The 22106-nt window shown below is 39.1% G+C and overlaps 1 protein-coding gene across 2 annotated transcripts in view; it reads left to right on the top strand.

Moving 5' to 3' along the window:
- Window positions 1-22106, top strand: part of LOC109425964 (la-related protein Larp4B) — a 92463-nt gene that overhangs the window by 49970 nt on the left and 20387 nt on the right. For both annotated transcript variants that reach the window (XM_062856615.1, XM_062856616.1), the window contains exon 3: window positions 4016-5400. In XM_062856615.1, coding sequence (XP_062712599.1) covers window positions 4275-5400 — 1126 coding nt within the window. In that variant the 5' untranslated portion in view covers window positions 4016-4274. The remainder of the gene's footprint in view (window positions 1-4015; window positions 5401-22106) is intronic.

Raw genomic sequence — 22106 nt, 5'->3', positions numbered from 1 at the left:
CCCAACAAACCAATAACAAAATTTGCTCTTCATCAATATTCTATTTAAAATAAGATAAATACTAAATAACAAAACAAGTTATGATTGCAAAATATGCAATAAAGGTGTTATTTTACTTAGGATGCTCAGAATAACTTATTTTGCTATTATTGCATATTACGTTATTATTCAGTTAATTATTGTTATTCAATAATAACTCAGAAATAACAAATTTTGCAATGATAATATTTTTTGTTCTTAGCGAGTTATTTAGTATTATCCATAAATAACATGAGAATGATAAAATGAGATATGATGGTAAAATTTGTTATTATTTTGTCCTTGGTTTGTTCTTCGCCTCTACCCGGGAAGTGAGGGTCTTCCAGAACCCTGGTAGGAAATACCCCAAAATCCAGAAATGAATTCATTTAGAAGCCAGGGATTCCCTATTCTTATATAATACTGCTAAAACATCCAGAATTTTTATAGAAACTCTTCCATAGAGAATTCCGGAGAAATTCGCGAAAAGGTCGTAACTGACAAAATGTACACAATTTAATTGATTATATTCGGAGAAATTCGCAAAAAGGTCGTAACTGATCAAATGCATTCGCGGAGCCAGCTTTTTCTTTTTTCTTACTCACTCCCCTAAACATGCGAGAGAAAGAGCGGGATGAGAGAGGGGGCAAGCTGCCTCCTCATCCATCGCTCTCCCTCTCGTGCATGTTTAGGAGTGTGAGCAAGAAAAAAGATAATGCTGGCTCCGCCAATGATCAAATGTACACAATTTAATTGATTATAAGAGTGAAAAGATGCTAGATTTTCCTACTAAATACTCGCAAACTTTCCTTGATATCACTTTTCTAATTAAATGAAAATCACGGGTTGAGTGGAAGGCATAATTCCATTATATGTCGCACGAAACAAAACAAGAATTACGCCTTCCACTCCTGGTGTTTTGTTTACGAAAGTAAAAGGCAAAACTGAAATCAAAACGTAAACACGGTAATAGTGAAAGGCGAAACTGAAATCAAAACATACACAGCTTGCCGTGTTCGGTAATTTTTACCGAAATCTCAACAGCTGAACGTTCGGTATGGTTTTTTACCAAAATTCTGTTAAAATTACCAGATTTCGGTAAAATGTTATCGTTTATCTGTCAAATTTCAACGAAGTTCGGTAAACGTCACCGAATTTCTCCGGTAAAAAACTTAACGGTTGAGATTTCGGTAAAATATTACCGAAGTCGGTGATTTTTGCTAAGTGTGTAAACACAGCGAAAGCAAACGGTGAAATCCTGTCAAAATCAAAAACAAGGCGAATAGTAAAAGTCGATTCTGAAATTGGTGTCGATTCAAGACGCATAGTATTGGGCGTATTTAGCATTATCGGGCATTGGTTCAGGCGTAATAAAATTAGTGCAATTTTAAGTGCAAAAATCACTAAATTCGTACTGATTTCTTAGAAAATCAAGAAAATGTGTTAGAATTGTGTCATTTAACCTTGTTCATATTGAATTACTTAGAATTACTCCTAAATAGGAATTGAAATTGCATCAGCAAAATTCGATTGTTATTTTGCAATGTTGTTGCTTTGTGAGCTACGCCCTATTCGCGAATTACTCCGGATATATGAGTGAAAAGATGCTAAATTTTCCTACTAAATACTCGCAAGCTTTCCTTGATATCACTTCGGGAGTAATTCGCGAATAGGGCTTAACTAACAAGACAATGACAATGCGAAAACAACAACCGAATTTTGCTAATCATATTTCAATTCCTATTTAGAAGTAATACAGAATAATTCAACTTAAATAAGGTTAATTGATATAGTTCTGACATAGTTTCGTGTTTTTCTAAGAACACAGCACGAATTTGATATTTTTTGCACTAAAAATTGCATTTATTTAATTACGCCTGAATTGATACCTGAGAATGCTAATTTCGCCCAATACTATGCGCCTCGAATCGATATCATTTTCAGAATCGCCTTTTACTATTCGCCTTGTTTATGATTTTGACAAAATTTCGCCATTTGCTTTCGCCGTGTTTACGTTTTGATTTCAGTTTCGCCTTCTACTATCGCCGTGTTTACGTGTTGATTTCAGTTCCGCCTTTCACTTTCGTAAACAAAACACCAAACAAAACAAAGGAGTAGAAGGCGTAATTCTTGTTTTTGTTCGTTTGGAGTAGAATGGAATTACGCCTTTCACTCAATCAGTGATTTTCAATAGTTAGAAAAGTGATATCAAGGAAACTTTGTGAGCATTTAGAAGACAAATCTAGCTTCTTTTCACTCCTGCAATTACTCAAATTGTGTACATTTTGTTGGTTACGGCTTTTTCGCTAATTATTACGGACTTTTCTAATTATTGAAAATCACGGGTTGAGTGGAAGGCGTAATTCTATTCTATGTCGCACGAAACAAAACAAGAATTACGCCTTCCACTCCTGGTGTTTTGTTTACGAAAGCAAAAGGCAAAACTGAAATCAAAACGTAAACACGGTAATAGTGAAAGGCGAAACTGAAATCAAAACATAAACACGGCAAATGCAAACGACGAAATCCTGTCAAAATCAAAAACAAGACGAATAGTAAAAGGCGATTCTGAAAATGATATCGATTCAAGGCGCATAGTATTGGGCGTATTTAGCATTATCGGACATCGATTCGGGCGTAATAAAATAAATTCAATTTTTAGTGCAAACATTTACAAATTCGTACTGTTTTATTAGAAAATGAAGAAAATGTGTGAGAATTGTGTCATTTAAGCATGTTCATGTTGTGTTACTCTGAATTACTCCTAAATAGGAATTGAAATTGTATCAGCAACATTCGGTTGTTGTTTTCGCAATGTTATTGTTGTGTCAGTTACGCCCTATTCGCGAATTACTCCGGAATTCCTCTAAAAATCTGTGAGAGATTCTTTTGAAATGCTGAAAATTATCACACCAGCATCCTGAGAGACCTTATTCTAGAAAAGAGAAAATGACTCATCCAATAGGAATACTCCCTGAATTGTATAAGGGATTTCCCTAGAATCCTGGGACAGATTACTCCAGTTGTCTGAGATGGATTCTCTCAGAATATATTATTGGAATTCTTTCCAAATCCTGAGGAATTTTCTCAAATTCCCGAGATGGTTTCTTCCTGAATCCTGAGACAGATTGATTTGGTTTGGATTGCAGGGAGTTTTACTGACTTTGAGAATACACAACTACGGCTAAAACATATTTGAGTGTAGAATTAGCATCTAAGTTAAAATACACAAAAATAAAAACTAAAAAAAAATAAAACATATTTTTTGACCATCCTATGTACCATAGTGTCACGTAGAAAGTGTGACGAGAATAAAATTCATTATTATTATTATTTATTTTTTAACCAAACATTTTGAAAGAGGGAAAAACCCCTTTGAGTGATTAGAATAAAATTCATGTTGTGCCGAAAATCGTGGACTAGATGGAAATAGAATTCGAGGGACAATTATTCAATCTTATCAATTCCAGGAAATGGTTCATGTTTACAATATGTTTTTACATTATAAGAAAGTTAATTTATGAATTGGTCATAGTTACCAAGGGCTTTTAGGCCGAGTTCATGATATGTTAATTGCTTGTCATTAATTTTGAATAGATAATGAACGGCATAACTCATAGTACATTCCGCGTTCAGATTGCTAACTAAGGACAAAAACTGCAAAGATATTAGCGAAAGCATAAATCCTTTCAAATGTCCTTTTCGGAAGAAATACATAAAGATATCATGAGCAAATCAGCAGAAGCAGTTAATTCACAAGCAGCCAACCCCCTAACAAAACTATTTATGTTGTCTGTGTCCCTCTTTCTGCTTCCCATCGTTCGTTTCGACCGTCTGCCTTTGCCTTCCCATTTGCCAAAATATTTTCTCCCTTTCCGTTCCGTTGAGGAGACCGAATAAAAAAAAAATGCGTTCCTTTCTCGATGTGAGCAAAATCCGTTCACAGCAGCATGAATGAAGTTCATCAGAAAAGTAATAAATTTTAATCTCTTTCTAGGAACTTTTTCGCCGTCTTGCTGCACACACAGAGGCATCCATCGCGCGACACGGTCGTGTGAGTGCGGCTAAGCCGAGGATTTGAAGGACAACGTCGTTCATCGCACGCGCCCCTCAAACTTGACTCAAACAACTCAAACTACGAGAAAACAGGCAGATGTCTCAACTTTATCTGGCATCGCTCGATCCGTAGAGTATTTTTTTTTTCGGACGTGAAAAACCGAAATCTCCGAGCACGGAGGGAACCAACGAGCTCTCTCATGGGGGCTAGGCATAGTCGCCGGCAAAAAAGTCAAACAACGCAAGAAGAGCAGACGGAGCAGAGCCAAACGCAACATCAATCATTGGTCGTCGCTACTGGCAGGGGCAGTGAGCTCGTGGAAGCCAATGTAGATCCCACGGAAGACGAACAGGGTTCCGCGAATAATAGTTTGGTGATTACGATTTGTATGTTGAAGATGGAGCCCAGTGAAGAAACAGCAAGTGGGGGCGAAGTGAGTGAAGTGCCATTGTCCCAACAGGAAGAAATCGGTGGTAGTTCGGAACTGCCAAGTGCGACAATGCATCCCAAGTGTGGTTGTTACGAGAACAATAACTGTCCTGTGAGTTTGGCATCTGTCCCTAGCAGCAGTAGCTCCTCATCGTCTGCTCCAGTGTACGGTACAATCGGTGGTGCTATTATTAATAACAATTCAACCCAACAAACGGCTGCCAAATGTGGCTGCAATTGTAGTAAACCCGATGGCATCAACAGTTTGGAAACGTTCAATGGAAACCCATCTATTCAGGCCAGTGCTAATGATTGTGCAAATAATAACGAAGCTTCGTCGTTAATCAGTGACATTTTGAGTAATCATCATCATCTGCTGCACCACCATCATCACCACCATCACCATCATCACATTGGACCGTGGACGACGTGTCCTACGTCTTCCTTTCTGGCGGTGACCACCACTGCCTCTCCCGTTCCCACGACTTCCTATTCCGCCAATGTGATCTGTGATAGCACTACTTCCAACAACAACAACAACAACAATGTAAGCATGAGCAACAACGCCAGTGTCCTGAATCGTACCATGCAGCAGCATCAGCAGCAGCTGCGACAGCAGCAGCAACAACAACAGCAACAGCAACAACAGCAGTTGTTATCGGCCGCCAGCAATGTGACCGCGTCCCGCAGTTCCGTGTGTGAAATGAGTGATAAGTTGAATGATTTGCAGTTGAACCAAAGTGCTGGTGATGCTCACAGCAGCGAAGAACATCCGTTCAGTGTCGGCGAATGTCCACGGTGCGCGGTGGCAGCGGCACGGCAGGGACCCGCAGCGGACGGCGAGGAGAAAATATTGAACACCGCCGTGCAGCCAGTGCAGCAGACCAGTGCTAAAGGTGAGTTGGATGCTGCTGGGATCTCACTGTTCAGGGGTTATCACTTTCGATACGGTTTACTGGGGTGGCTTGGTAAAAGATGTAAATGGCAAAGAATTGCTGGTTATTTTAATGGATTGTAATGGATTGTTATCGACTGTGTTTTTGTTTCTCTGTCACACAGTGGATATCAATTGGACAGAAGATTGTGGTTTTGCGGTCAGAGTCAGATGAATGAATGAATGTGATAGTTATATCTGAGCAATGATATAGGAAACAACAGCTGGGTATAAGTTGCTATTTTGCAATTAGTATGCAATCCAACACTTTAATTTCAAGGATGTGGTATTTTTATTTGTGGTATTACTACGAAGCATTTACTGCGCCATGATAGACCTTCAAACCAAGTTTCGAATTTCAAATCGATGAAGCTGATTTATCAATGATGTATTTAGTGCATATTAAACATGATATGACATGATATTTTTTGACTAATTACTGTAAATTAATTCTATAAAATTTCCTTGAAAACAATTTTTCTTTGGATTTCATTCCCCAGAATATAAACACAAGAAATCAATGCGATAACTGCTTGGGACTGACAGCTTTTCGGCAAGAATGACGCCTGCAACCTCATATTACAAATCCAATTCGTTTCTGATGCTCAGTTGTTTCTACTTACATAGCAGTTCATCCTTTCCTGGATTTCCTATTCATATAGGACAGTAAGAATGGCTATGAACAGCATACATGAGTTGTACATACATGTTTTGTAGCGAAAAAGAAGAAATTTGATAAAAAAGATACAAAGTTTAAGGAAAACGCTGGACTTTAACCCAGGATTTTCTACAGCAAACTCATCTAATTTAGATTCATTTCTCTAGCATATTCTTCAACAGAGGTTTCGAAAAATCAATAAGGACATGGAAATAGTTTTATTCTAATGAATGCTCAGGAAATTCTTCAGGAAGTCTGCAAGATGCATGATAAGAAAATATACAGACAAATCATCAAAAGCCACATCCACTAGGCTAACTTGAGACCCGACCTGCAATTATTGCAGTTTGTGTTCAGTTACGTTCTTCGAGTATCGATAGCTGTACGTGACATTCGATATGCCATCGGTCAACGTAGGCACAATCCAGTCATGATGGACGAAAGCTCCCAGAATTCACCGTTTATTTGCCACACAACCATCGACATCACACCTGACAACAATCACAAGAAACGGTACCCGGTGAAAGAAGATGTCGCAATCGTGTCGTATCCAAATGGGCCCCCGGAATGAAGCGCGTAAGCAGTTCTATCATCGCCGTCGATCGATTTGGTTTCGGCTTCGGACTGACCGTTAGCCCGCGGCGAAGGTAATTCGATGCACGAATGGAACCGTTCGCCGATTCCCAGTAATTACTTTCCAATTCGTGTTTGTGTCGTCACTTAACCGATGCGATGCCTGGTTGTTGGCTCAGCATAACACGAGAATGTAAAACGAGCGTCATCGCAATGCAAAATTCCGCAAAAAGTATCGCATATGAATGCGATAACACGACAAATGTAACGTAATGGGAACACGAAGAAGCGCGCGAGGCGGCTTGAATTAATACCGATAGCAGCAATTTCGAACTAATTACCACTTTCTCAGAATTGTCTCGAATGGACGGCAAAGGGGTTTTCATCGGAGCACCAGCGTTGGCTATTTTCGTCGCTGGGATTGCTTTCCTGGAAGATTTGTTATTTGTGAATTTTTCTCATTCACGGAATCTTATCTCTCTCAAGCTGGGCTGGGCAACCCGGTTAAATAATGCACATGGGCGATAAAATTCCCAGATAGATGACGACAAAATTTCGTTTCTAGGAAGGCCAAGGCCTCAAATATCAAACGAAACGATGAAACGGATACAAATGTTTAATCGAAATATGCTAAATTTGCATCGCAAATTCAGAAGGGAGTTCTCGACTGGCTACAACACCCAACGTCGTTAGTTCAGCACAGAACAAAATCAAGCTGTTCTTGGTGCTCTTGCGGTGAATGCTTTCACTGGGTGTGTGGGTGGCTTGATGAAGGAAAATCGATATCCTTTTACCATCGCCTTGCACTGTTTTCTTGCGCTTTTATGATGTTGTTCAATGGTGTAACCTCGTTTGAGCTCGTTGTCGGACGACGGAGGTTGCCAATGACATACATACTTTGTGGATCAACCTCCTCCACACGTGGGTGTCAATCAGCACCGGGGATGATGAGAAGCAGAAATTTAACCACTTCCGGGAATCATTTGCGCCAACATCAAAAGTGACGAACGATGATGATAGAGATATAACACCGACTGACGGCGACGGCTTGGACTGAAATAATATTTTATCGTCACAGGGAAATCCTCCCGTTATCGCGCTCGATCGCGCTCTATGATTACATATTTCGCTCGTATCCGGTAATCCGGTGGGATTCGAGGAATGTCAAATGCTTTGGTGTGATACTGCTGCTGCTGGTGGTGCTGTCATCATTAGCACTTCTCAGAATATCAAGGTCAAAACGAACGCGCGATAGGATGTATTAAACTCAAGCAAAAAGCGATGGCTTGATTTGATCCGCTGTGGACGTCCTTCTTGGAAGCTGTTGCCATTATTTGACGCTGGGGAGGTTCTGGTGTTTCTGTGTGTTTGAAATATTGCTTAAGTCAAGTGAAATTTTGCAAACTCGGATTGGTTTGAATGAGTTTTAACTGCAGTTTTAATCCTACAACAAATAGTTAAGACAAAAATTGCTAAAGAGGCATATTTTGAAACAATCACAAACAGAAAAACTTACTTTCACCTGTTTTGATGTAAGGTACCATGGAAGAGTATTAACTTTTATCAAATTTCTAATAGTTATATTGTTTCTGACAAACTTTTTGAACTCATGTTAGGATAACTGTTGACATACCAAACGCTTCCAGTAAAAAAAAATCAACATAGAAATTGCTGAATTTTCAGCAAAATTTTGCTGAATGTCAGCACAACGTTGCTGATTATCTGTTAACATTAATGGATATTCAGCAAGTTGAAAAATATGTTATATCTAATACTCAGTCATTCGTATCGCTGAATGCAATCATCATAAAAAATAGCAAAGTTTGCTGATTACCAGCAAAATGAATTTGCAGTGTAGGGCTCCCAAATTTCGCAAAATTTGAATATTTGTAATTTATAATTGTTTTTGTGAATCTCTAAAATGCTAAAAAATATGCGAAATAATGAAACAAAGCATCCAACTCCGTAGCAAGAACAGGTTGTTTAGTCAATAAATTCTTGTTAAGTAAATTAAAGCGAGTGTACCATAATCATTTCCTTCCCTCATTAGGTAAAGATAACCCCTTTCTTCTGTGTAATTCCTATTACTAAGTGCTTGATTAGCTGATAGTGCAATTGATGTTACTACATAGAATGTTACTGCATAGAAAGAAATTTAAAATTCATGAGCCATTCTTTATTTTATCCTTAAATACAAAATATTGGCAACATCAGTGTAATCTCTGCAGCAATTTTCGCATGAATAAGTTAGATTAGTCGCACAATGACTTCAACTGTAATAGTTGTAATCATTTTTTTTTTTCAATTTATAGCAATTTACCAGTAAGACCAGCAGTCACATTTAATTTCAATTTAATTTGTTCTCGAAGTTCAAACATTCACCCTCCGGGAATTTTTAATTTTTCTGATTGGCCGTTTCAGATAAAATTCGCCGAACTGGACAGACACACCTTTGTTCTATCGATGTGAATCGAAAAGGCCATTGGGCACATGTGCAGCCATGCTCGTTTCTAGGAACTTCGCCCGCACTCCCACTCGTATCAAATGGAAAAGGATGCGGTGTACTTCACTTAAATTGCAATATATGCATTCCCAGAAGCACTTTAGTACCTATCATTCATTCGGTATCGATTGAAAATTAAGTGGAAGGAAGAGGAGCATTGCGCAGGGCGCTGAAACAATGCGGGGTGATAAGTGCATTCCGGGAAAGAATCATTCTCCTAATGAAGCGTGAGCAGTTATTGCATAATCTATGATCGAGTGTGTTTTGATTTCAATAAAAAGCATTAAGCTTTCATAAGGCCATCTCTCCCCCTTACTGATATTGATTTAGGTGCTGTAGCAACAGCTACTTATCGAAAGTGTTCACACCCACTTCCAAGCGGAAGTTTATAAATAATCATCGTTATCGAACACGATTCCATCAAATTTTGAAGGTGAAACGGCCGGATGCGCTGACGAAATATGCTCATATTATGAAAGCAAAACCTGATACCGTGCCGAATCAAATCAGTTTCCCTTGATAACACACGAGGCGTAAGTTTTGTGTCAATAACGTTGGCCTGATTGTGCAGCACTACTTCGGTGTGGTTACGGTTTTCATTCATAAAATTCCACATTTTATCTATACTACCAGCTTCTTCCGCCGAACGAACCGTGACAAATGGGCCCCCTTGTTCAGATTGGGCAATTCCCTGCTGTCGTCGGTCAGCTTGTTATTGTATAGCTTGTTTTCTCAAGTTGTTTGCCTCTGACAAGCCCATATTAATTCGAAGAAGCAGTTCCTCCAAGCCAGCAATAATTCAATCAGCGCTCGAATTAAAATAATAGTCGTGGCAGATTTAGTTTCTATTGTCACACAGGCTTCTTGGACATTGTTTGGGAGGAACTGTCTCTACTGCGCATTGTGCAACCGCACGCTGCGCAGATGAATACGTCTCGAAGCTCGGCAGGAGACGGAAACGTTGCGAACGAACGAACTTGAGAAACCGTCATAGAATGCGCGGTATAACTTGTTCCCGTCGTTATCGTACCAAAGACGATTGCGCGTCTCCTCGAGCTATGGCTATCCGCACTGATGGATAAGTCGCAAATGCAAGCCAAGAATGGATGATTGTTGATTAGCCGTTGGACACAATGACCAATGCAATAATTTTGTTATTTGATTAAGTAATTCTTTTATCGTACGACACAGACAGCGCAGCGGACTACACGTTCTAAGGCCTAATTTGATTTAATACATTTGATTAAACATGATCTGAAGTTGACGCTGTGTTAAATCTCGAGTAGTTTAATCAATACTTTCATACTTGTCCATACTTGTATTTGTTCTACTTCTATTATATTCAGACGGGCTTAGCGATCCAGTGGCTAAAATTTCAGATTCGTATGCAAAAAATCAATCTACGGCCGTCCTTTTTCTCCTACTTTGTTTCTTTCTAACTACTTTCTCCCTCTTCTCTACTTTTTGTATATTCATAGTCATCTGTAGAATAAAACAGGTTGAAAAAGCCGTTTTCCTTTCTTCAAACTTAACAGCACAGTATTCATCTATCATATCACGCATACACATTTTGCATCTAAATTCACGCAATTTATTACATTACGCTTGGCATCCACGCACCAACGTGAATCCTGTGCCACACAACTATTTCCCAAAAAGACCCCGACATCCCTTCTGCATGTGTCAACTTGTGCAGACGGAGTGACATATATGGTCTGCCGTGGGCAAGCGAATGCATTCATCACTTGCTTCCCTTTCCCCACGTTGACCTATCGGACCAGGCACTATTCCTGCTTAAGGACAGACTTGTTAGAATCCCAAAATGGCCGACTTCGGCACCTACCCACGATTTCGAGGGTACAAATCTCTTCGTAAACAAAACCAGCGTACCTGAGCTTCTTATTTTAAGCTTATTACAAGTGAGCAAGAACAGAATTATAAAATGCACTGTTGTTTGAAGCTTGCTTCTTGAGATTTGTGCGTTTGAAGTTCTGATGCATTGTTGAAGCGGGATTTCAAGACGTTTGTCCTTAAGAATATAGGATCACAAACACTAATACAATTAACTTACCTGTTAGTTCCAAACAGCTATCTCATTGGTTCTTCGTATGAGTGATCTGGCTGTATTAGAGAAGCATCTGCATCACGATAAAACTATTTCTTTCTGTTGTAACGTATTGTGCATCCCAGCTTAATCACTCAGATGCTGATGATCTCAACCAGCCGTCGTTTATCGCGAAAAGATTGTGCTCTGTCTGATTTGTATACGGTGGCTGATTATCCATGACAGCTCCCACCCGGCGGTTGCGAAATAGTTTTAGCCAAGGTGCACACCGTGTGTAAATCATACGGGCGCGGTCTGGCGCGATCTGATGCTGCGCGTTTCGACCGCAGCTTGTTGAGAATCCAAAATAAGCGCGACAATACTAATGGGGACAGAGTTTTCGGTCAGCTGTATTTACATATCGTACAAGTGTAAAGATATATTCGACTCCTATCGAATTGTATCCCAGCACCACAACACTCCCTACTCGTTCCCTAAAATGATCAGCATTTGGACGTGGCCGACGCCGGTGTTCTTTAACATAAGCCTGCTTCTTAGTTAAGTGTTTTTTGAACACTTCCACAGTTATTCACTGAGTGTTTCCTCTGCAAATGACCATTCTGCATGTGAATATTGTGTGGCAGGCACGAAGGCCCAAGGAAGTTCGTCAAGTGTTCTGTTCGATTTTTTTATTCTAGTTACAACGAAATTCAATTTGCGGACAGGTACTGGCACATACTCCGGAAAATTACTAAAGGAACTTCAGGAGAAACTCTTGAAGGTATCCCTGATGGAACTTCTAGAGAAATCACAAAAAAAAAAATACGTAGAATCTCTGGATAAACTTCTGGAAGAATTCCCGAAAGAATCCCTGCGGAAGTTCCTGGGATGAGTTACTTGAGGAATACTTGATGAAGTTCCCGGAGGAGTCTTTGAAGGAATTGTTAGAAAAATATCTAAAGCATTACAAGAGAAATCCCTCTAGAAATTTTAAGTGAATTTCTTTTTAGAAATATCCGTAGGAATCCATGAACAAACATCTAAAGGAATCCTATAATGAATAACAGGAGAAACCTCTGACAGATTTTCTAAAGGAATCACTGAAAAAACTCCTGCAAGAATTCCTGAGGAAATTGTTCTTGAATTTCAAGAAGAAATCTCTGCTGGAATCCCTGAAAAAGCTTCTCCAGGAATCCCAGAAGGCGTTTCTAGAGGAATATCTGAACGAGCTATTCAAGCTATTCTGGGAGAAATTCCTAAAGAACTTCCACAAAGACTTTCTGGAGAAATCCCTGAAGGAGTTTCTGATAGAATCTGTGAAAAATTCTTGGAATAATCCTGGATAAGTTTCTGAAGAAGTCCCAGAATTCCACGACGAAGCTCTGAAGAAGTTCCTGGAGAAATCTTTGAAGGAGAAATCCCCGAAAAAAATATCCTGGAGAAAACCAAAATGTACTTCCTGGATGAATATTGAATACCTTATAGAATTACTGGAGAACTTAAAGAAAAAAATCCTGAAGGAATCTCTAAAAGATCTTCTACAGGAATCCGTGAATGAACTCCAGGAGAAATCCCTAATGGAGCTTCTAAAGGAATGACGGAAGCAATATCTGAATAATCCCTGAATAATTTCTTGGAGGAATCTCTAAAAAACTAATAAAAAATCCTTGAATTAACTTCAGTAAAATCTCGCAACAGAAACTGTAGAGGAATCTCTGAAGCAATTCCTGGAATATTGGCAGATTTTATTCAGGAGAAGTTCCACTCTGGGGACCATCGTTGCGTTGTTTTAAGTCGTCTTCTTCTTGTTCTTTATGGCTCTACGTTCCCACTGGAACTTGGCCTGCCTCATTTCAACTTAGTGTTCTTTGAGCACTTCCACAGTTATTAATTGAAGGGCTTTCTTTGCCTGTCATCGCATGAATTTGTATATTGTGAGGCAAGGACAATGATACACTATGCTCAGGGAGTCGAGAAAGTTTTCCCGACTGGAACCTGCTGTCTCCAGATTGGCGACCCATAGCCCTAACCACCATGCTAACTGGAGAATGTTTTGAGTCGTGCCAGCAAATTTGCTGACGCTTTTATTAATTGAATGTCCTCTACTTTTGTTTCGCTTGGGGCTTAGTTTAGGATTGCTAGTGAAAACTACTAAATTGTGCTAAGAAAGGTGAAAATTGTCCAATTTTGGAATGCTTCGCCCCCTTTGCACTTTGAGAATAAGTGGAGTGTCCTAGCCCTTATTCAGTTAGATCTTAGTGCAATTGGTACCAGCTCAAATAAAAAACGGAGGAACCACCATTGACTCAAAAAAAAAACATTCAAAATGCAATAACAATTCATAAATTGACATTCAATAAAGATTTTCAAGTCTAAGCTGAGCTAAGCTGTACTTGTTGAACGTCGTTTTGTTTTTGTTTTGGTATCCCGAGGTTTCTCGCGAAACTGATCCAAGGTTATTTTCCAGGATGTCTTTAGAGAACCTCGCAGGGTTTTACCAATGATTTTTTCCGATGTTGCTCCTGGGATTCCTCCTGAAATATTCTTTCGGGCTACCTTCATGTTTTTTTCTGCGGAATTTCTCCTAAGATTGCTCCCTGTATTTCTGCAGGGATTCCAACCTAGATCCTTTCAGGGATTGCTCTAGGAAATCTCCCGGCATATCTACAGGACTCCTACCAAGATTCTTCGAAGGATTATTTTCGGGGATTCCTCTCAAGATTCCTCCTGGGGTTCCTTTTAGAATTCGTTCAGGAATTCTTCCAAAGATTTCTTTTAATATTTATTTCAGAATTCCTTTAGAAATTTCACTGGAAATTTTCCTGGAATTGATTGTTCTTAGGATTGTTCCAGAGATTCCTCCTATTTTTTTTTGTGGAATTCCTCTAAAAATTTCCTTCGGGATTTTTTCGGGAATAGTTTTTTCACCCAGAGATTCTTCCCGGAATTCCTTCAGGGATTGTATCTGGGATTCCTCCAAAGATGCCTCTCGTAGTTCTTGACATTCTCCCGGGATTCCTTCTGGGTTTTCTTCACAAAATTCCGGCATTTATCCAACAAATCCTAACTTTTATACCAGCATTCTTTAGGTTTGTTTCTGAAATTTCTCAAAGGATTCCTCTCGGGATTTCTCTTGGAATGTTTTATTTTCTCAATTCCTTCTGAAATATCTCTCGACATTTTTCCGAGTTTCCTCCTGGGATGTGTTCAGGAATTCCTCTAGGGAATTTTCTCGAAATTCTGTTAGAGATGTCTTAAGGGATCCCTTTCGAAATACTTTCAGAGACTTATTCCAAGGATCCTCCAGAGATTCCACCCAGAATTCTCCTGGAAAGTTCCCGATATTTTCCCGTGATTCTTTCATTCTAGAATTTTCTTCCAGGATTTCCTCATGCTTTTTCAGGAATCCCTCCAAGAACTTTCCCAGGGACTCCTACCAATATCCTCTTGGCGGGTTTTTTCTAGGATTTTTTTTCCGAGAATTTTCTCGGGATTCTTAGGTATCATCCAGGAATTTTTCCCATTTTTCTTCTAGAGATTTGTATAAAGTTTAGAACGATTTTGGAATTCCTTCAGAGATTCTACGCGGATACCTCCAGAGGTGCCCTCCGAGTCTTCATCCGGAATTCTTGAGATTTCTTCTGAGATTCCTCTGGCATTCTTTCAGGGTTTCCAAGGATTTCCCTATTTTAAGAAATTGCTTAACTCCCTCATGAACGAGATTAATTGTTTTGTTTGATGATGCCATAGCTCGAATAAGAATCGTTCAAATCAAGACTGAAATCTTGGTTTGCTGAAGTAGACATACATACAATTTTCAAACCGAACATGTCGTTGGAAAAGTCGGTATTCTAATCTTGCCACCTTTAATATGGTTTTGAGTTGTAACGGCACTGCAAACGTAGCTGGAGAACTCTGATTTTGACAAGTCCACACATCTTTTACGTCATTCACTTCCAGAAATCTTGATTCACGCATTACTGGATGACTCATCTCGACTCCCCCATAACTTCCCGGGATTTGGGTGTTTGATCATCAATCCATGTCTCCGGAGAATTTGTGTTCACTAATAATTAAGAAACTCGCAAGTCAGCTCGCATTGCATTGTTTGACCGCCACGCCGCGACCGGTTTCACTTTCGAGCCCCATAATGATTCACCACCGCCCGCCCTAGCAATACCAAGACCCTAAACTTGTCGCTCATCCATCGTACAGTATTAGGAGTAGTAACGTAACCCTCATCCATTTCGACGCTGACGTCGGTCGTCGTTGCTTTAGCCAGTGAGTCATGCTAACATTTTTTTCCGCGCTGCTATGACACACCCCCATGTGCTCTCCAGTTGATCCAATTGAGTGCAGATAAGTTCCCTGACCGAGCGAGATGTGTCGATTGATTTATGAGGTCTAATAAGGCAATTATCTACAACTACATGGTCAGCGTCAGCGGGGTCGTAATTGTGTGGCTTCATCAATGGACTAATTGGTGGTTTCTCTTGACTTCAGTCCAAATGGCTGCGCTACACATTGTACGATACAGGCATAGGTCATCTGGAGTTCATGACCGTTTATGGAATCAATTAGTCGGATCGAAGGCATTGCTGATAAATGTACGTCTCTCGGTGATAATTGCTGCACGCTTTCCCCAGCGGTGTGATAGGCGAACAAACGGGTAAGCGCCTCTGGTAATGAATATTTGATATGTTTCGTATGAAAATGTTCCATTGTTTGTTATTCCGGTGTTCCTGGAAGCGGTCAGGAGGGTGAGACGAACTTCCTGATGATAATAATTCAGAGTGGCAAATTAGTGCAACCCTGTCCGACACTATCGAGTCGTTCGCAGCTGGTATGACTCTGTCCAGTGTCCGCGTATGTATTTGTAGCCCCAGAGGCAATGGAGGTGGTCTTCCGTTCGACTGCGGCACAAAATGCTATATGGAGAACTGTCATTAGTGAGCAGTAACGTCATAGGTCATTTTTCGTCTGAAGATGACGCGAGCAGTTTGTGTTGTGGCCAAATGCGATGGCGTGCGAAGAATAGGGTTGGGCTGGTGGAATAAACTTATTTCATTGGAAATGATTTACGACGGCATTCGGTGTGATTGACTTAGTATGGCTTACCCGATAGCGTACTTGGAAATCAGTGTGACATAATTCGAATGAGATCCGCCGGTGAAGATAAACAAGGTTGGACAGTAAAAATAATAACTACAATATGCAATATTATTGAAATTGCTTCATTTACAGTATTTCATTGTATCAAACATGAAATCTCACAAGAATAAAAACGATTTTTTTTTCAATAATATCATCTTCTATAATCTTAACCCAAAAATGTGAACGATTTCCTGGAAATCTAGGATATGTTTTTGGATAAACTTCTAAGAAAATTCGACGAGAAATGTATGTCTCCAATTTACTGAACATATTATTACTATTAACTTTTTTATGGAAAATTTCTGCCCTATTAATGTTTCTATGAAGAGAGCACTTCCCGAAACTACAGAATCATAGTTAAAAGATAACATACATACATTATTCATAGTGTTCTATCTATGAATACTTCCACAGTTATTAACTGAGAGTTTCCCCTGCCAATGGTCATTTTGCACGTGTATATCGTGTAACAGATACAATCGGGAATCGAACCCGTCACCCTTAGCATGGTCTTGCTACCCGTGGGCTTATCACATGGGCTCTACATTCCTCGGAAATAAAACGGAATTTGAAACATTCACTGTTGATCCGTCCTGTGGCAGACAGAGCACTCAATTACGTAGGCAACACACTTACAAAATTCCCGAAAACGATTCATTCGTCCCACCCTATCCTATAGCCAGCGCTTGCAATCGAGCCGCAATTCCCGGTATTTTGGTAAATATACGGACGGTGGCGTGGTTCCCTTCTGACACACTCGCACCCTCGTTAACACATTTTGACGTGTCGTCGGTCCGAACGAACAACGGCAAGCAAGCAAGCAAGCAAACTGTGCACTAGAGGCAGTGTGAAACACAAGCGATAGGTGGCGGAGGTGGAGACGGCGGCGTCCTCGGTGGAATGGTATTCGCGACAAATATACATGTTCACCTACAGGTCCGCACAGTTTCGGGTTGGGTCTTTGCTCGCGCTCTTTGCTCTCTTATCTCCTCGTAATCAATTTGGACGGAGATGGAATTTGCACGCTAAGAATTACTTGCTTACAATTTTGTTCGTATGGTTTACAGACAAAGTTATAAGGTCTGTTCATTTTATAAAAGAGGAGAAGTTTGCAGGGCTATAAAAAGAAAACGCGTTGTTCAAATTTGAGCATCCTTGATTGGTTGTTCAGTACTTTATATTAGCAGATAATAACCATAATTAAATTGAGTTAAAATGGCTGAGCTTCATAGAAATGTGACAAAGTGTAAGGAAAGTCATTTTTAATTCCACAAAAGTGTTTGCCATACTGTAGCAGTATGAGTGATACACATTATGGCTAAATATAAACCTAATCGGAATATTAGTTTTTGAGATATGTATTAAACTTACAAGTTGCCTGTTGGCGCATGAGCCTTAAATAAATGATTTAGTAAAAAAAAAAACTTACAAGTAGGACTCGATTTTCAGAATAAGTTTTATTTGTTAAACAAAAAGGTATGGAAACATTAGATTGAAAATGTTTTCAATGGGTCTAGTCGAAAGTATTAATAATGCAATTTCAAATGCAGAAAACCGCTTCTTGATTATAGCATTGTTGGCTTGGTTACTGTACTTCATGGCGGTTACCGGAGTCGTAACAGCTTCGTTCTTTGAAGGTTCTTCCAAATAACGATGTAACCCGTTGCAAATTTTGCATAACAATGATGTCGAAAGAAAAACTTTACATGTACTTATTTTCAAATAAGGTGTATAATGACCTAGAATCAAGCCTTGTTGAAAAATAAACAATATGTAATAAATTTCTCTAGAGTAAAATGTCGCAATAATGGAGCAAAAAGTATGCAATTTTTCACTATGACCATCATTATGGTTTTGTTTACGAAGAGATTTGTGCACTCGAAATCGTGAGTAGGTGCCAAAGTCGGTCATTGTGGCGACCATTTTGGGATTCTAACAAGTCTGTCCTTAAGTTTATGCTGAAGAATGCATTTAAAAAGCATATCTTTCTTCTGTATAATTTAGAAGGCGATTCTCTACTACACTGGACAAATTTTGAGCCGAATTTGTAGTGCTATTGCATCACTGGGACTAAATAAGTATTTTTTTTTAATCAATTTCTATGAAAACAAAGCAAGTCACTATATCAAGCTGAATGCTGCTTGGTGCACTATCACTGACCAACTATTGAGCTCTGTCCTTAGTGGACTAGTATTAGATTCCAATACATTGAAACGTTGATTGAAATGTGAATGTTAAGGAGAAACTTCAAAGAATACCAATATGGCTGCCACAATGGCCGACTTAGACCCCTACTCACGTTTTCAAGAGCACAAATCTTAAAAAATCGTAAACAACTCAATTTGGAAAAGCTGCCTCTTTTTGCAAGTGAGCAAAACCAGGAAAATCAAGTGCGGCTTGGTTCGATGCTTCGTTCGTCAGATTTGTTCCTCTAAAGTTTGTATGCAAAATTGCAATGGGATTTCTTGATGTTTCACCTTAAGCATGTGAGAAGTTATGTCGAATCTTGAGAAATGAGGGGCCCAGAATCAAAGGGGTGTAAGTGACCCTTTTGTCGATTTTGAGCTGAGCATATCATAAAATTCTTCAGATTCCAAGCTTTCAGGAACTTTTTTAAGGTTGTTTCTACGATGATTAGTAAAATTACAATAAATCAGCGAAAACTGGGCTGATTTTGAAACTCCATACATTTTGTATGGGGAAAAAATTGGTCAAAAACTTTAAACCTCATTTACTCGAAAGTGGGTTTTTGTCACTTACATCCCTTTGCTTCTAACCCTCACAAATGGGTTTTCATTCAGGTTTAATGAAAACCGCTTCAGTTATATTTTCCGTACATTGTAGAATAACTATTGAAAGTTATGCAAAAAAACTGATAATGACTTTTTTGAAAAATAAAAAAGATATCTCACAAACAAGGTGTCCTCTTTATAAAATGAACAGTCCTTAGTTGTATTATTGGGCATCATTCATAGAAAAATCTTTGCCAGAATTTCGAAGGTCTTTGTTTTGAACTGCTAATCTCTCCAAAGATTTTTTAATCAAAATTTTTGAAAAAAGCTTTCGAAGGAACTTTTAAAGTATACAATAGTAATTTTGAAAAAAAAAAGATAACTTGTATCTTGATGTGATGGATCTTCTGTGGAATGATTTTGTTTAGAAATTTAGCAAATCAAAACCAATTTCTGGTGGACTCATTTATACAATTTTAACTAACTCTGATACTATAGATTCAAGGCTTTCTGACTTTGCTGTGAGGTTAGCAAACTTCTTATGTGCTTGTCTGTCAGAGTTATATTTGAATTTACAATAGTATGATTATCTTTTTGTGTAATTTTTAGTGTGTGCCACGAATTAGTTTTACTTCTTGTTATATACCTTGCAAATCGTCGATGATAGAACGAAGAACACTCCCAGATAATTAATATGCATTTTACTGCCCTATTACAGAAGTTTGACTGCCAAATTGTTCTAAGTTAGCAATTCAACTGCTACTTCTAATCTGACAGGAACTAGGATGGTTGAAAATGTTTTCGTTTTTGTTTTCAACAGTCTGAGGGATAAGCATTTAATCAGTCATATATTGGGCCAAAACTTGGATTTACGTAGCATCTACTCAGAACTGGAGTCCACAGAGTTTACTACATTATTGGTATGAATGAAAAAGTATTTGAAATGTAGTTTTCAACGTGTGTGGTGTGTCCACTACAAGGATTTGTTTCTGGAACTTCTTTAGAAATATCTCTTGGAATGCTTTCTAGGATTTCTCATAAGACTCCTTTCGATTTTTTTTCACGCCATTGTTCTTAACATTCATTTCTAAAGTTCTCCCGGAGATTCCTTCGGGTCCCTGCCAGCATTTTTTTTTCCAAGAAGTCTTTCCGGGATTCTTTCCTGAGAATTTTCCAGAATTCATGAATTCCGACCGATTTCTCTTTAGAGTTTTTCACGATTATTCTATTGGATTTTCTTTCCAGAATTACAGAAAAGTCTTAAAGTTTTCCCACTATTGCTCCCAAAGTTCCTCGTCGGATTTTTACTGAGTTTCTCCTGCGTCTTGTCCAAAGACTTTTTCGTGGAATTTCTATCAGGATTGATTCCAAGATCTCCACAGGAGTTTCTCTCAGGATATATCGCAGATGTTACAGCGATTTTTTTCTAGAGTTTCTATTGGGATTCCTCTTGAATGTTTCAGCGATTCGTTCTGGTGTTCATCTTAAGACTTCCCCAAAAGATCGTCCCGGGGTTTCGCCCAGAGTTTCTACAGGAGTTATTTCTGGCATATCTACCAAAGCATCCGAAGTTACTCCTGTAAATTCCGTAACTTATCCTAGAGTTTCTCCCTTTCAACTGGGTGTTACCTGAGTTTTCTTTGGGAGTTTCTCCCAGGACCATCCACAGAAGATTTCCTCCTATGTTGATCATGTGTCAGAGTTCTTCTGAATTTACTCTAGACTTTCTTCTAAATTTTTTTACGACATGCCTTCTGGAACTATTGCTGATATCTCTCATAGAGTTCTTCCTTATTCCTATATTCCTAGAGTTATTTACCGAATTTCTTGCAGTGATCCAACTGAGATTTTTTTACGGATATTTTTTTTAAATTATTTACAGATTTCTTCCCAGAATCTGTACCAGAAATTGTCCAAGATTCTTTATGCTAGTTTTCTTCATAAATTTTCGCTAGGATTTCTTGAAGGGATTTTTGAATAAGTATTTTTGAAATGTCTCCTGGGCTAACTTACGAAGTTTCTTTTGAAAAATTGCCGAAGAAACATTGAAGGAATGCAGGTGAAATCTTGCGAGCAAAGACTTATTCGAGAAATCATGTGTGGAACTTCGGAAGAAATTCTTGTAAAAACTATGATATCTCGGAAATGTTAAGAAAATGTTAAGAAAATTGAAGAAAGAACTCTGAAAACATATCAGAGAAATCCCGCGATGAACTACGGGCGAAATCTCGTGAGGAAACTCAAGAAAAGTATGGGAAAACGCTTTGAAAAAATCCCTGGGAGAATTCCTGCAAATCCCGAGAGAATTTGTGGGAAGCTATCTCGATAAATCACCAAGAGCCCCTCACATTGCTCAATTTATGGCAATGAGAAGGCGGATTCTCTCGCAAAGGTGGGCGCACAGGAAGGTGAGATCTATGAAAGAAGAATTTCACACGATGAATTTTTCCATTTAGTTCGTCAGAGTTCTCTTCAAAGTTGGCAACGTGATTGGCGAGATGGCCAACTGGGACGGTGGTTACATTCTATTATTCCTAATGTTTCTTTGCGAGCGTGGCATTACGGTTTGGACGTAGGTCGAGACTTCATACGCGTGATGTCAAGACTCATATCCAACCATTACTCGCTAGGCGCGCATTTGCATAGAATAAACCTCGCGCTCGACAAGCTTTGTACTAAATGCGGTTCCGGTTATGATGACATCGACCACGTAGTTTGGCAATGCCCGGATAATGACGCCTCCTGAGCGCTACTATTGGATACCCTTGAGGCCCGAGGTAGACAACCCTTTGTTCCAGTAAGAGATGTGTTGGGAACCCGCGATCTAATCTATATGCGGTCCATTTATGAGTTTCTTCGCATGTGTTGTATAAAGGTATAATCTTCTGTTTTTTTTTCGCTTCAGTTTTTTTTTTCTTTGTTTGTGTCTTTTTTGTGTTATATGTTCCTGGCCATCCGGCAGACGAAAACCCGTGACAAGCCCATGCCAACACCAGAGGCGACG

This window comes from Aedes albopictus, chromosome 3, assembly GCF_035046485.1.
Source record: "Aedes albopictus strain Foshan chromosome 3, AalbF5, whole genome shotgun sequence".
Classification (NCBI taxonomy): domain Eukaryota; kingdom Metazoa; phylum Arthropoda; class Insecta; order Diptera; family Culicidae; genus Aedes; species Aedes albopictus.
The sequence above is the reverse complement of the archived record's forward strand: the minus strand, read 5'-3'. Positions and strand labels throughout refer to the sequence as shown.